The following is a 15,075-nucleotide window of genomic DNA, read 5'->3' on the forward strand; positions in this document are numbered from 1 at the left end:
TATTCAACTATATTTTATGATTTATCTCGAATAGATAAACGCTAAAAATAATATTTTTAATTGCTGGGTTTCAATTGATGGTTTTCACAGCGGCCATGTTGGAGGAACTTAACAAAAGAATTGTCAATGAATTCTTTTGTTATATCCTCCAACATGGCCGCCGTGTCTTTTGTTATTTAATTCTCTTGGAAATGGTTGAACACCACCACCATAGCAATGAAACAGCCGCCATCTTGGTTGATCTAACACATAGAAGCGAATAAGAAATGCTTTGTTATCGTCAACCTGTTCTACAAGTTTATAAAAGAATTGCATGGCTGCTCAAAATGGTGGTCAAAGATTGACCATCCATGTCAGAAAGGACTTGCGATTCGGGTGATGATCATTCTGCACAGGACAAGAAATGACGTCTAATGAAACTAAGCAATTCTGTACTAAGGGATGATATCAAATCTGCTGTCACCTAATTCAGTATTAGCCATTCCGTGGTTGTGGAAAAAACTGGATCGAGTTAGAATGACAGTGCATTCCTGCCGATCTGAGAAAGCATTTTAGCCAATCAAAATCAACCAAATGAAAAAAACTTTGGTAATGATCATAGTGGCGCAATATTTTATGATTTTAATTTTTTTTCCAATGACAGGCATGTTTTTATTTTTTGATTGTCAATTTTTGCAGGCTGCATGACACCTCAGTTTTGCAGTGCCGTCATTTATACGTCACTTTTTCAGATCAACTGGCAATTATGTTCTTGTTTGCAATATACACGAATAATAATAATAATAATAATAATAATAATAATAACAATGATTTATTGAAGCATATCTACAGAGTAGCTCTACATCTTCAACAAATAAAATAATAAATGAATATATAGTGAAGTAATTAAATAGAAAAAAGACCTAGGTAAAGCTAAAATATATATATTTATTATATAATTACCAATGAAATATTTATTTTTCTCTATTTCGAAAAATTGATATCTTCACACGTGAAAATAACATGTTATTTTCACGTGTGAAAATAACACCATTGCGATGGCTATTCAAAAATACACGGAAAAAATTGCCTGAAAAAGCCAAAACATACTTCATTGATAATTATATAATAAACAGAATATTACATGGGCGCTTGGAGATACGAATTTTATCTTCTCGTGTTGAAAATCTCTCACTCGTTCGCTGCGCTCACTTGTGAGAGATCTTTTCAACACTCGAAGATAAAGTTCGTATCTCCGCGCGCCCATGTAATATCCTCTCTCTCTATATATATATTAAATAAAGGAATATATACTATATTCTATATATACAAAACACATACACACATACATACATACACACTCATAATTATTATAGAATATTAACAGAATATATTATATATACATACGTATGTACACATATACATACATATACATACATCCACAGATAACATTTATTACCATAATAAATATATCACAATATACATCCACGAATACATACATATACTAAGACATAAGCGAGTGCATACATATATAATACGTATTCTCTCAGTATCTATATGGTATCTATTAGTATCTATCTAAAAAAAAAGTATGGAGAAGTACCGGAAGGTGAAGACTTTAACTACAGTACATATGGCAGGTGTACGATAGTGTGACATTGTGTGACATGTCGATGGCAGGCGTATGGTTGTGTGACATTATGACATCAATTGCAGGTTAAGGTAGTGTGACATCAATGGCATGAGGTGTACAGTGTGTGACATTGTGTGATATATCAATGGCAGGTGTATGGTAGTGTGACATTATGGGACATCAATGGCAGGTGTATGGTAGTGTGACATTGTGTGACATATCAATGGCAGGTGTATGGTAGTGTGACATTAAAGGCAAGCGTATGGTAGTGTGAAATTGTGTGACATAATGGCAGGTGTACGGTAGTGTGACGTGTGACATCAGTTCTGCTGGATCACGTGCACGCCACGTGATCCTTATCATGGTCAGTTAGGTTTCTGTATTTACTTCTCAGATTCCTAAGGAAAATATCAAAACATATATTATAGAGACGCATATCAGGTAAACACGCCTACCTACTGTGGTATAAAAACGCTAGGCATTTCTTTTTTTTATCTGTTTTTTTCCCTAGTGAGCTTCCTGTGTAAATTCTAAATTAGCCGAGCGGGACTGAGAATGAAAAGGCGTCAACAAAAACTAAAACGAAAAAAAACAAAAAATAAATAAATAAATAAATAAATAAAATAAGATAGAAAACGAGAAGTAAAAAACGAGATACCAAACTTATTCTTGATAAACTATCTTCTAACTACATTACACTCTGCTGAGAGTGTCGTTCACACGAACGACATTTTTCATTTTTCATTTTTCATCTTTCATTGTTTACGAAATTGTCTTCCACCGCCATCTTGTTTTACATTATTTACCGCTGTACATAATATAAGTAAACTTGAGCCCGTCAGATACCGCGCGCGCTCTGCTGTGCCTTAGCTTACATGACTTACAGTTTACAGTGGATGATTGCTTGAAAAATTTGAAAGGGGAAAAACTCTAGTCACGTGATTTTTTAAAAACGTAAATAACTCCTTTGACTTTTGCTTTTTCACGATGAATTGCAGACATGTTACGATTTTACTCATTCTTCGCATTAGAAAATAATCAAATCGCTTGAATTAATCGTAATTATCCTTCTATCGTGTAACAATTTTCTACGTGGTTTGCTCGTATGTGCGCTGCAGGTCACTGGTGACGGAAGTAAAAATGTTAACGAAAAAGAAGACAAAACGGATGTGACGTATCACTAGATTGAGTTGAAAACGAGGCAGAATCGTGACGGAACCTGACAAATATACTACTAAGTGGGGGAGAGGTCGAGGAGATTTGTTGAGAAACACACTGATAAGGCGAACGTTTCACCTTACCGGGTAAGGGTGAAGAATTATTTCGACAGTACAATTTCCCTTTCCGTTTCCGGTGTCACCAGTGACTTGCAGTGCACATTAAAACATCACGTGACTGAAGTTTCTTCCCTTTCAATATTTATAGATTTACGCACAGCGCGCAATCATCCACTGTAAGTCATGTAAGGCACAGCAGATCGCGCGCGGTATCTGACGGGCTCAAGTTTACTTATATTATGTACAGCGGTGAATAATGTAAAACAAGATGGCGGAGCGACAAGACAATTTCGTAACCAATGAAAGAAAAGTGGCCCCCCTCTGCCCCCTGTGCATAGTATGGAGTTTTGAGGAAAACCAATTTTCCTTTTCTCTCCCATCGATCATCCCACCCCCCTTTTTTTCCCCTCCAAAGTCTCATTATCTCTCGCCTTTGTCTCTCTGGATCTATTTTCATTGTTCCGCCACTGGAACAATAGGTCTTAATTATTCCCAATTCTTAATCATCGATCCGTCAGACAATGTCCAGTTTGGATATGCTAAGAATAGAGTCAGCGTTTAATAAAGTCAACTCGACTATATTCCGGCTTTCAAACTTTAAGGCTGTCTGGCCCGTAACAATTAATTTTCAGACAGGAATGAAATATGTCGGGAACGAAAATAACTGGTTGTCTGTCCGAGTGTTCATAGCCTGCGTAGCACGGCTCTAAGTGGGGAAGGGGATGGGGGAGGAGGGTAAAGGGAGAGCCCCTCCCTTCTTTCCCCTCTCCCCTCCCCCAGGGCTAGAGTGTCAACTTTTTAAAATTTATTTTAGTTAATTAAAGATTGAATAGCAAGTATTGAAAATTTGAAAGTCAGATTACAATCTAAGAACCGTAAGAAACGTATAATCGTTTCAATTTACGAATGTTTATTTCAAGCTTCGAATAATCGTACAGAAAGCGTTCACGCATAACGTTCTTTGACTATTAGTAAGTTGCTAAATACACTCTACGGGGAATCCCCTAATTTTTGGCGTAATTTTTATGTCGTAGTTCGAGGAAATAGTTAAACAGACACCATAAAACTTAAAGGCTGATGGTTTTTAAAAAGTCCGAAATTTCTTCTAGAATTTGTGATGTAACCGAAATATGTTACATTTTTATTTTGCTTCCAGGCTGGCTGATTGTGCAACTAAACGCATTCCACGACTCTAAGTATTCATATTGAAGGCAGATCAGGTTATTCTACTCCAACTAGAAGACTCCGATTGTGTCCACACGTTGTATAAACCGAATGAAATACACATACATGTGATTTGGATCTCTTCACCGTTCGCAACAATGCCAGACGAATCGTTTTTTGCCAAATTAGAAAACAAGTCACTGAAGGAACAACACCAGTTTATGGCTAAATATACGTTTGAATCCGTGCCAGTGTTACCCAAAAAAAGAAATGTGGAAGTAGGTGATCATTTACGATTGGAAGGCGCAGGGAAGTCCTATACTCACCATGCAGTGTGCACAGAAATACACGATGAAAATATAACAATCGCTGAGTACACTGGTCCAATTTGGAGTCGCAGTGGAATTTCCCAATCAACATCGTGTTCAGACAGTGGAAGGCTTGGTGAAATAATCAAGACAACTCTCTCTTACTATGACTTGATCAAGAAAAAAGTAAGCATATACTTTAACTTATGTATATACACATGTTCATAGAAATATTGTATACTGCATCTTATAAAATATTTGAGATATAACGCGCTGATCGGCTGGCTACCGTTTTTAGCAGAGGACTGACAAGCGTTAAAAAATCGTTCAAAAATATTTTTAAAATGCTTTATATACGGCTGCTTATGTCTCTGTATTGTTAAATAAACTTTCGGGGAACCGTAGAAAAACCGAGCATGTTGGAAACCGATTATGATCATCAAAAAAATTAATGCAGTCAATAAAGCGCGAAGAAGGAAAATTTTTGATCGCGGATAAAATGAAAGTGAAAGCACCCTTTTCAAAAATAACTTGGATGCGAGGTTAACATGAAAATACCAAAGAAATCACACTTTTCCTCCATGGAATTTGTGACATTTCTTTTGTATTACCCTGTTAGCCTCGCATACAACACGATTCTGAGAAGGATCCCTTCGTATATCGCAGTTTTACATGCTTGTGAATTTTACTAAAATATTCTAATGAGCAGACTGATTCGCAACAGTGCCTTTCAGTGATTAATCCCTGCCCTTTCACGTGACGTCAATGTCGTGTTTGTCGAATATTTTGTTTAAGCCCGTTAAGCAAAGTCTTTCCGAAATAATTTTGTATTATCGATGTTTGGTTTTGTTTGCTTCAATTCTGTGAAGCTTGTCCCTTACAGAGCGAGTAACGCTCCCAGATCTACCGCGCGCACAGTTTCGTATGAACTTCGTTGTAGCAATGAAGTAATAGAGAGTTTAAGATTCTCGTTTACGGCAAACGTGAAACGTCAGTTGACCATTAAAATATTCTTTAAAATTAGTGAAAAGGAATCGCAAAAAAGTCCAAGTAGTAGATAAACAAAAAATTACTCGTCTTTGTCGAGAAGGTTTGCAAAAGGTAGAGTGAAATGTAGGAAACGATGAAAACGTGGTCACGTTTGTCGTTTGGGGGCCGCAAAAACGTGAATCTTAATCTGCCTATTGACGACTTTATACGCGAGGACAAAACACTAAGAATTTTAATCTCATGAGAATCGGAAACCTACTGTTATGCGGTCCTCCAAATTGAGGACGTGTTCCGACGTGTTGTAACTGAAAGGGTTAATTGCACCATCACGGGTTTTTTCCTCTCTTGATTAGGCTGAAGTAATTGTTTGGCCTGAGGATCTGAGAAGATTCTCACCTGATGAAATAGTCAAACGTGCTTACCAAAGACTTGGGGAAAACTACTACAGCCCCACGAAAAATAACTGTGAACATTTTGTCACATGGTGCATATGTGGATTGAGGGTCAGCCTCCAAGTGAAAAGCTGGCACGTCGCATTAGTAGAGACTTTGCATTCCATGTTGAATACCAAAACAGCGGGTATGGTCATTGCCAATGTTGCTGACGAAATCGTTCTGTTCTTAAAAAGAAGTGGACTGGTGTCGAATCTGCCATCTGCTCAGTATTTTGCTGAGAAATTAAATCCGCTCATACGCGAAAATAGCAAGTGGCTGCTTTTGCTTTGTGTTTTCATCGATGTAGGAATAGGCGTTTATGAGTTATATGAGGTGTACGAGGAATATAAGGGGGGGAAATATCAAGGGAGTCACGAGGAAATCGTCAAAAAGGTCTTCCTTATAATTTTAAAAGGGGTAATCTGTTTTGGCCTTGTCTACTTGGGGTTGAAGTATGGTGGAGTAGGTGGTTTCATTGAGGCTGGAATATGCGTTTATGAACTAAAGAAGGCTTGCGATCAATGGTGGGAAGGTATTCTTATTCGCTCTGGATGGGAATTTACGGTAAAGGTTATTGAAATACTTACAAAAGGATTTTTCCGTTTTTTCCTCGGCTATCTCGGATCCACGTACAGCGATAAAATCTTTTCGAAGATTGAGGAATATTTGCGCACCCTCTCAAAACTAAAGCAAAGTTTGGTTTGTGGTGCAGTGGGTGGATGTCTGGGGCATCTTGTCGGCGTAGTCATAACGTGGATAGTAGAAAACTTCGGAGACATTATCAACAGCGGATAAAAGCTGAGCAGAAACATTGCTTGATCAGTGCAAATACAACAAACTAAAAAGCCCGAAATATAATGAAGTTAGTTTATATATATATAACCATAGAGGTGTTGAAATAAGAGAGTTCATGCATTTGCGTATTGACTTTTTTTGCATAAAATACCACAGGGTTGGAAATGGGTCAGCCATAAAACACGCAGGCCTGTACCTGCTTGCTCTACAAAATACCTATGCTTTGTAAGATGAATCTGTAAATCAGCTATTAAAGTGTGCAGGGGATGACCTCATTTTTTGAGGGTTATTAAGAAATATTTGTATTCCAATGCCTAAGGTTCTTTTTAATGTATGTATAGAACTCATTATATTTAATGTTTGTACTGATATAAAATGCCCGTTCTCTGAAAACCTCGTTTTGCCCTGTCCCCACGTACACGGGACTCGTTCTTGTACTCAGAGGTCCTACGTTTCATTCCTCGATCCCCCTAGAGGGAATGGGACATGTTATCTTTGGTGCTGTGATATAGTTGATATCAATCAATCAATCAACTTTATTACATGATCTTATACTTGAGAATATTACAAAAAAGGTAGAAAGTGGAACATGTTAATGTAAAAGTTACTCAGAAATAATTAAAAAGCTAATCTAGCTGAGTAACTGCTTATATTATTTAACATAAAGACGGTTGGCAAATAAAGTTGTTGAGCAAAAAAATATAAAGACAAAGTGAATAACAAGTATGTAAATAATGTTTAAGTGGAAATATAAATAATTAAATAATATGAAAATAATAGAAATAAATAAACAACAGCTAGCTAGTATGCTACTAGCTAGTAAGTGAGTGTGACTACAGATCTACATTAGCCGCTGGCCTGATTCACTGTACAGATGTGATGCATAGATCTGTGGTTACCGTGGTTTGCGAAACAAAACGATTTCTCGATTTCTCTTTCATATTTCATCTATTGCTGCCGAGTTGCAACTATTCCCAAGATAGTCAAATAACAAAGACATGGCGGCTATGGTGGTGGTTTTAAGTAATGAATGCTAATGAGAAGTGCTTTTAAAACTTACCACCAACATGGCCGCCATGACTGACGTAACGCGCAATCGAAGAATACCATGAAACAGCTTCTGAGATGGGCTGACTGAAAGACATGGGCACAGCTAACTCAATGAAAGAGCTTAGCTCACCTCTATCAGAGGCTGTTTCAGGCCGGTATTTTTGCACTTAAATGGCTTTACAGAGGAGGATAGCTTTACCATATGACAAATAGTGAAATAATAGTCATTGTACATATTGGATGAATGCACCGAATCGAAATATGCCGACCAATTTGAATAACTATTGTTCTGCGATGACTAGAATCGTGTTCACGTGGAAACATAAACGGGTTTCACATATATGAGAGGCTAGCCAGTCCAGAACAATAGTTATTTTTAAGTTGGCCATTATTTGTCGCGTTTCGGTGCATATGTCAGTAGGACGTTGTATAAGAGTACAAACAGACACTATATAAAGTTATATATGTAAAGCAGTATTGCGTAACTGTATGTATCACTATACTCTACATCAATAGCCCTGGCGGAAAAAATATAACCTTGCAATAGTTTGTATTCACTATACTCCAATATCGAGTTTTCTATTGCTCAGGGTTAGCCTCGATTGTGTCATAGAATCGATTCATGTATTCCAGTGAAGGTCTGTTTAAAGTCAATGAGTGTTTGTATTGTTGAAGTTGTGCATTCACTGCTTTACTGTTGGTATTTGTGAACATTCTGACGCTGAAATGAGGTTAAACCTGAGTAAACAAGTCTGTAATTCGAAAGTGGTCTATTTCAAGTAATGCAAAATAGGTGAAATAAAAACTGCTAGTCAACGTGTAATCTCATAGACCACAAAAGAAAACAATGAAATTAGGGTCTACTAATGTGTATAGTCTAACATCTATTGCACGGGTTTAATGCCTTCACTCTAAGTACAAGTACTATGCAGCAAAGGCATGGCGGCACAGAATCGCAGATTTCGATGTTCTTGCTAATCTTTCTTTAATAATTCAAATTGTAATATATTCTTTAGTAAAACTAAATAAGTCATTGTTAACCATCGTGTGCAGGATCGTCATTCTCCATATATTATCTCTTAAGTATTTGGTGTCAGCTGTTCCGAGGGTAAGATGAAAACTTGGTCGAATTGACAATACAGTGCATCGTGGGCGAGTAGGGAAGGAATAGACGCCATCTTGAAAATATGCCCCCTAAAACAGCCCACAAAGTTCCACTGCAATACCAACTCGATCCAGCTGGTTTTTTCTCAACCTCGAAATGGCTAATAGAGGTGTCCGCTTTACAGCCAGCTGATCTGAAATAGTAATGTAGAAATGACGTCACTGCAAAACTGAGGTCATGACTCTTGCGAAAATTGACCAGCGAATTGAATTTTAATTATTGCGTCACTGTTATCGAAAGCTTATTAGCAACTGGGTTTTTATTTTCATTTTTAGCCTGAAAATCCAAAATTTTGCTCCATAATAGAAGATTGTTTTTCTCGTGCACCTTTGCTTTCCTATATAATTCCCCCTTATGTACTTATACATATAATTTTTCCGATATTATTTTCCCGTCAACTTCTACTGTTATCTAAATTAGGCACCCGGTAAAAAACTAAGAAATTTATGACCGGTTTTACCACACTTAACACGGCGGTAAGTACCTTTTATCTCATCCTTTTATCTCTTTTAACCGTCTCAGATTCTTGGCTTTCCCCTGGGCTAATTACGTCACCGAAAATTTTCCAAGGACAAATATAAAACAAACCTTCCCTAGGATGAAAGAGAAAGCAATACTATATATTTCAGACAAAGTTTTATTTAAAAGAAGTTATATGAAAGCGATATCGATAGATCAAAATTTAGTTGAAATCCAACGGCCATTTTGTTGTCATCAAATTGAGGGGAACAAACATGGCGGCCAAATCAAGAAGAAAATCACTTCTATTCACTGGGCTAATGCATTGAAAATGCGTGACAGAATAGACTTCTTCGGCTTGGGGTAATGTTTTCCCATTTCAGACCACGTGTTATTTCCTTTTAGAATAAGATTCTTTGTTTGAGCTGCATCCATATTCATGTGTCTTCTCATGTACAACCGAGCGCAAACCTTAAACAAAGAAATGATACTCTAGGGAATGACGTAGTCTGAAATGGGAAAACATTACGTCAGCCGAAGAGGTCTATTACGTGACAGAATTTGACTCGAAATAAATTTATGCTATGCCGTATTTTATTTGGAAAAACGTGAAGAAAAAATACCTGTTGTATCATTTTATTTATTTTGAACTCCTGTATGAACCTCTTGGCTTATCTGGCATAGCTAACTCACAGATAGAACCCTGAAACAACTTCTTGGCTGATCTAAGTCAGGGCACGGCTAACTCACAGATTGAGAAACAGCTTCTTGGCTGATCTAAGTCAGGGCACGGCTAACTCACAGATCGAGAAACAGCTTCTTGGCTGATCTAAGTCAGGGCACGGCTAACTAACAGATTGAGAAACAGCTTCTTGGCTGATCTAAGTCAGGGCACGGCTAACTCACAGATTGAGAAACAGCTTCTTGGCTGATCTAAGTCAGGGCACGGCTAACTAACAGATCGAGAAACAACTTCTTGGCTGATCTAAGTCAGGGCACGGCTAACTCACAGATCGAGAAACAGCTTCTTGGCTGATCTAAGTCAGGGCACGGCTAACTAACAGATCGAGAAACAGCTTCTTGGCTGATCTAAGTCAGGGCACGGCTAACTCACAGATCGAGAAACAGCTTCTTGGCTGATCTAAGTCAGGGCACGGCTAACTCACAGATCGAGAAACAGCTTCTTGGCTGATCTAAGTCAGGGCACGGCTAACTCACAGATCGAGAAACAGCTTCTTGGCTGATCTAAGTCAGGGCACGGCTAACTTGAACAGATCGAGAAACAGCTTCTTGGCTGATCTAAGTCAGGGCACGGCTAACTCACAGATCGAGAAACAGCTTCTTGGCTGATCTAAGTCAGGGCACGGCTAACTCACAGATCGAGAAACAGCTTCTTGGCTGATCTAAGTCAGGGCACGGCTAACTCACAGATTGAGAAACAGCTTCTTGGCTGATCTAAGTCAGGGCACGGCTAACTAACAGATCGAGAAACAGCTTCTTGGCTGATCTAAGTCAGGGCACGGCTAACTCACAGATCGAGAAACAGCTTCTTGGCTGATCTAAGTCAGGGCACGGCTAACTCACAGATCGAGAAACAGCTTCTTGGCTGATCTAAGTCAGGGCACGGCTAACTAACAGATCGAGAAACAGCTTCTTGGCTGATCTAAGTCAGGGCACGGCTAACTCACAGATCGAGAAACAGCTTCTTGGCTGATCTAAGTCAGGGCACGGCTAACTAACAGATCGAGAAACAGCTTCTTGGCTGATCTAAGTCAGGGCACGGCTAACTCACAGATCGAGAAACAGCTTCTTGGCTGATCTAAGTCAGGGCACGGCTAACACGCGCAGATCAAATTAGTCATTACGGTGTTTTTCACGTAGTGGGGAAAACCAAAGAACCTAAAGAAAAACTCTTGACCGGCTTAATTAAAACTTAAAAAAGATGCAACACTAAATCAAGAAATATCACCATTGAATTATTCACTTCATATTCAGCCAATCTGAACGTCTTTATTGTCTTAATATGCATTTGCAAGGGCGAATCCAACCTAAAATATGGGGGGAGGAGGCGGGGGGCTTTTACGAATGACACTACAGAACTTGGGGGGGGGGGGGGGGGATATGTTTTTTTTATTCCGTGCTTTACAATGGTTCATAAATTCAATACTAAATATTACATATAGAATTTTAATATATTAGACTTTTTAATATTGTGTAATTAGCCTTAGTGCAGGTCCACATCATCTTTTGGCTGCCTGAACCTTAACCAGCTTTGTTTAATAAAATGATGTATGTATGTAAAAAGAAGAAGATCGAAGAAGATGTATACGCGATAGAAAGAAACAAAAGACGTCTTCCTTTCTTTAGCACTTTTCAAAATCATGCTGTTTACATTTCAAACATTGAGTGTCGTATTTCCCTGTGTCTGTTGTCTGCGAGGCAGACCCACGAGTTAGCATCGTCCCCGCATCCTTCCTCGATTTTCCAAAGTTTTTCTTTCTTAACTTGTCTTTTTTCCTTTTCTTTTCTTTTCTTTTCTTCAAAAACGTTCATGTCGAATTCGTTATAAAACGACGGCCTTTTTGTTTGCCGCTTTTCCGCGCAATCCAAATATGGAATTGACCATACCATAGTATATGGAGTGAGCTTTATCTACACCAACTTCGACACTAAGATATAGAGTAAAGCTTGATATGCGAATCAGTAATAGACGCCTCCTCGCCAGGACTGATTCTTGTTATTTAAGATCCAAACAGGTTACATTCATGACGTGATACTTCACAGGCGGGGGTGCATCCAAGATCCCCCATGTAGGGGTGGATCAATCCCCATTAACCTCGACAAATCATCCCTTAGAAGCACCATCAAAACAGAGGCACACTAGCCACGCCTTCCCCGTTACACCTCTTGACTGGCCGACTATGACTGATCAAATCAATTTTCAGTCTCTCGGTTCCTTGTGCATTCAAAATGTCAATAAGCTGGTTTTCTCAGTTACGAGTTTGTACAGGTTAAATGTTCAGTTCACGATTTGAACATTGATAAAGTTTTTCAAAATCTTCATCATTGAATATCCAATCCTTCCAGCAGGTAACATGCTTGTTTTCCATGGCTTTTCTACTAAGAAAATTGTTGTCTATAAAACACTCTCGTGATTGTCGTGTCTTATAGCCTACAATTGCTCTTTACACGGGCAAAGCCTCTGTACAATTGGGTTGCCTCCTATACCACAATGGGTAGAATGTTCAAACTCATTTAGTCCCTTAAATCCCGTGCATCGTTCTGACCAGTGGCTTGCAACAACATAGTTAGGTTGGTCCTTATAAAGATACCAATTCGTATCCTCAGGCGTCTTACAATTCACATTGATAGAGTGGAAAATGGACAATGCATTGTTCGGGAATGCACCAACCTCTATACAGGACATCCCGCGGGACGCGCAGGCGGAGGTACAGGTCTCCGCGGGACTACCCAAGAGGTAGGTCACTGAAAGTTTAAAAAGCTAATTAGTTATAATTATGGAATGCAAGATGGGTAATTCATCGTACGGGAATGCGCCAAGTTGGAGTACAATAAACCTTTGTGAAGCAGACCCTCTTAGGCCCACTCTACAAGCAGGTAGGGTAACTTTTGTGCCAGGGTTAACCCACTAGCTATAGGGCCAATAGATAGTTCGGTAGCCTGTGTGCAAACCGAGTTGATCTCCCTTAACGAGAATTCAATTTGGTCTGCACGCAGGGTAATTGCTCGTAAGGAAAAAATATAGGTAGGGTTAACTCTACTGCCTGGGGTAACTTTACGATAGGAATGTATGAGCGGTAATTTTGACTTTAAAATCTATTTTACCTGTTAATATTTTAATTCAACAGACAGTCAATTGCTGGGTTATGATAATCATTAAGTTATTTGTGAAACAAGAGATTCAACAAACAATTAAAAGTTGTCCCTGGAAGGCGAGTTATCCCTAGCTAGCGACTTTAAATGAAGGGGAAACATAACCCGGTCAGAAGAGTTTCAATATTAAACAGACAGGGGGGGTAACCCTAGCACTAGGATAACCCGGGTGCGTTTGCCAGTAAAGGTGTTAAAATAAAGAAGAGGAAAAATTATAGAACTAAGCTAGGATAACCCGCCCAGTGTTAGGTTAACCTATACTTCCTTGTAAAGAGGTCCTTACAGTTCTTCTACCAAGAGCAAGCACTTCCATAACACATAACATTTTTTTAAAGCATCCTGATTATATTTAAAAATAGAGTTCGTTTTAAAAAAAACGTGAAAAAATAAATTAATACTGAAATCTTGAGAGGCTAAAAATATCTTTTTTTTTTAAGGAATTAATTCCAAAAAAGAATTTTTGACTTTAAGCTCACCCTTTTGACAGTTATTTCCAATGTGATATCCTTCCTTACATTTGCAGCGATAGTCAAACCCGTTACTATGAGGTATACATATTCCTTGGTTAAGACATGGCTCGTCTGCACACGGATTCTATAACGGAAATTAAGATTAATAAAACAGCTTCGTCAGAATACCAAAATTTTGACCATCCAACAAAGTTCAAAATTAAGATAAGGATTAAAGGAAAGATTATGGTACTAGTGGAGGTATCGAAATTATCAACGAGAAAAGTCTATTGCCGCAGCAAACTAACTATGAATAGAAATAGAATTCTTTCTGTACTGCACAATATTTGGACATGTATATCTTACCTTGATGTTCAAATGAGTAAATTTCTCGTCCTGTTTCAAATACTTTGTGTTGGTATAGTTATCAGTAGCTATCAGCTCACAGATGTGACGACCGTCCATCTCAGCTGTGATCTTAAAATTGACCGAACGACACCAAGATGTCCTAACACAAGCGAACACACAATCCATCTTGCTAGAGACTTTGGTAGTTATTTGTTTGACTTTGGTCATGTTGGCGGGTAAAGACAGAAGGTAACCAGGATGGTTATCAAACAACAATCCTGGGTTACGATCATCGTGTGTGTTGGTACTTGTGATATGGTCCACTTTATACAACAGAACAAGCAGGAGAATTAGAACGAGGAACTCCATGGCTTTGTTTATAAAATTAGCTGTCTACTCGTCGAGAGTTAGAGCAAGAATGATATATTCAAAGTGTTGCTCTCCTGTATGAAGGTACATTGGTGTGGTAACAGTATGACGTTTGAATAAAATACAAATTTATTTATTTTTAATGATTTTATCCCGTTCTATAAGAATAATATTTACAAAAGTGAACGTATTGTCGTTCTGGAACTTTCATCAATTCACTTTTAACTTCCTGCTTTTTGAGGGGGTAAAAGGCAGTCTATGAATACAAGTATCTAAAGTACCTGCAGCTTTGCCGGTAAATAATTTATGAACCCGCTTAAGATTCTTTAGAATATTTACTGCATGTTTATTTTATTATCATTTATACTTATTATTTATATTATCACGCAAATTTTCCCCATTTATGTAATATCTAGAGTTTTATCATGTATACTTTAATTATTGATTATCGAGTCCCTATTGTTTGCATGTATATATAATATTATTTATTTATTTAGAAAAATTTCAGATATATAAAGCCGCCAAATGGATATGCTAAAATAAAGTAGTTATTATTTATTAGTATAAATACACAGGTGATTATTGAAAATCTCGCGCGCTGATTGGTCGAGAAACTCAGATTATCACACGATAATCATTATTTGCACTATTGTTTGCATTATACATGTATATACAATTTTTTTGTTTTTGTTTTTAGAAAAATTTCAGATATATAAAGCCACCAAATGGATATGCTAAAATAAAGTAGTTATTATTTATTA

At 37.9% G+C, this 15,075-nt stretch overlaps 2 protein-coding genes across 2 annotated transcripts; one reads left to right on the plus strand and one right to left on the minus strand.

Annotated features, from left to right (window-relative positions):
- The first annotated feature begins 3,900 nt into the window (after positions 1-3,900).
- Positions 3,901-8,670, plus strand: LOC116308949 (uncharacterized). Its single transcript, XM_031719465.2, has 2 exons — positions 3,901-4,547; positions 5,705-8,670. Exons 1-2 carry the CDS (start codon positions 4,212-4,214, stop codon positions 6,578-6,580), a joined length of 1,212 nt encoding a protein of 403 aa, XP_031575325.1. The 5' UTR covers positions 3,901-4,211; the 3' UTR covers positions 6,581-8,670.
- A 2,727-nt stretch (positions 8,671-11,397) lies between these two features.
- LOC116308955 (uncharacterized) lies at positions 11,398-14,346 on the minus strand. The gene is made up of 3 exons (XM_031719469.2): positions 13,964-14,346; positions 13,625-13,742; positions 11,398-12,740 (listed from the first exon to the last, which is right to left on the minus strand). The coding sequence occupies exons 1-3, from the start codon at positions 14,312-14,314 to the stop codon at positions 12,427-12,429; spliced, it is 783 nt and encodes a 260-aa protein (XP_031575329.1). The 5' UTR covers positions 14,315-14,346; the 3' UTR covers positions 11,398-12,426.
- Between the last annotated feature and the right edge of the window lie 729 nt (positions 14,347-15,075).

Source organism: Actinia tenebrosa, unplaced genomic scaffold, assembly GCF_029948245.1.
Source record: "Actinia tenebrosa isolate PJP-AT-01 unplaced genomic scaffold, QUT_ActTen_1.0 PGA_scaffold17__23_contigs__length_9995812, whole genome shotgun sequence".
In the NCBI taxonomy this organism is placed as follows: Eukaryota; Metazoa; Cnidaria; class Anthozoa; order Actiniaria; family Actiniidae; genus Actinia; species Actinia tenebrosa.

What these genes read in the sequence shown, in the direction of transcription:
- LOC116308949 (XM_031719465.2), top strand. Translation starts at nt 4,212, where the DNA reads ATGCCAGACGAATCGTTTTTTGCCAAATTAGAAAACAAGTCACTGAAG. An exon ending in ATGACTTGATCAAGAAAAAA is followed by an intron (nt 4,548 to 5,704) that starts GTAAGCATATAC and finishes TCTCTTGATTAG; the next exon opens with GCTGAAGTAATTGTTTGGCC.
- LOC116308955 (XM_031719469.2), bottom strand. Translation starts at nt 14,314, where the DNA reads ATGGAGTTCCTCGTTCTAATTCTCCTGCTTGTTCTGTTGTATAAAGTG. An exon ending in TTACTCATTTGAACATCAAG is followed by an intron (nt 13,743 to 13,963) that starts GTAAGATATACA and finishes TTTCCGTTATAG; the next exon opens with AATCCGTGTGCAGACGAGCC. An exon ending in TGGAAATAACTGTCAAAAGG is followed by an intron (nt 12,741 to 13,624) that starts GTGAGCTTAAAG and finishes TTAAACTTTCAG; the next exon opens with TGACCTACCTCTTGGGTAGT.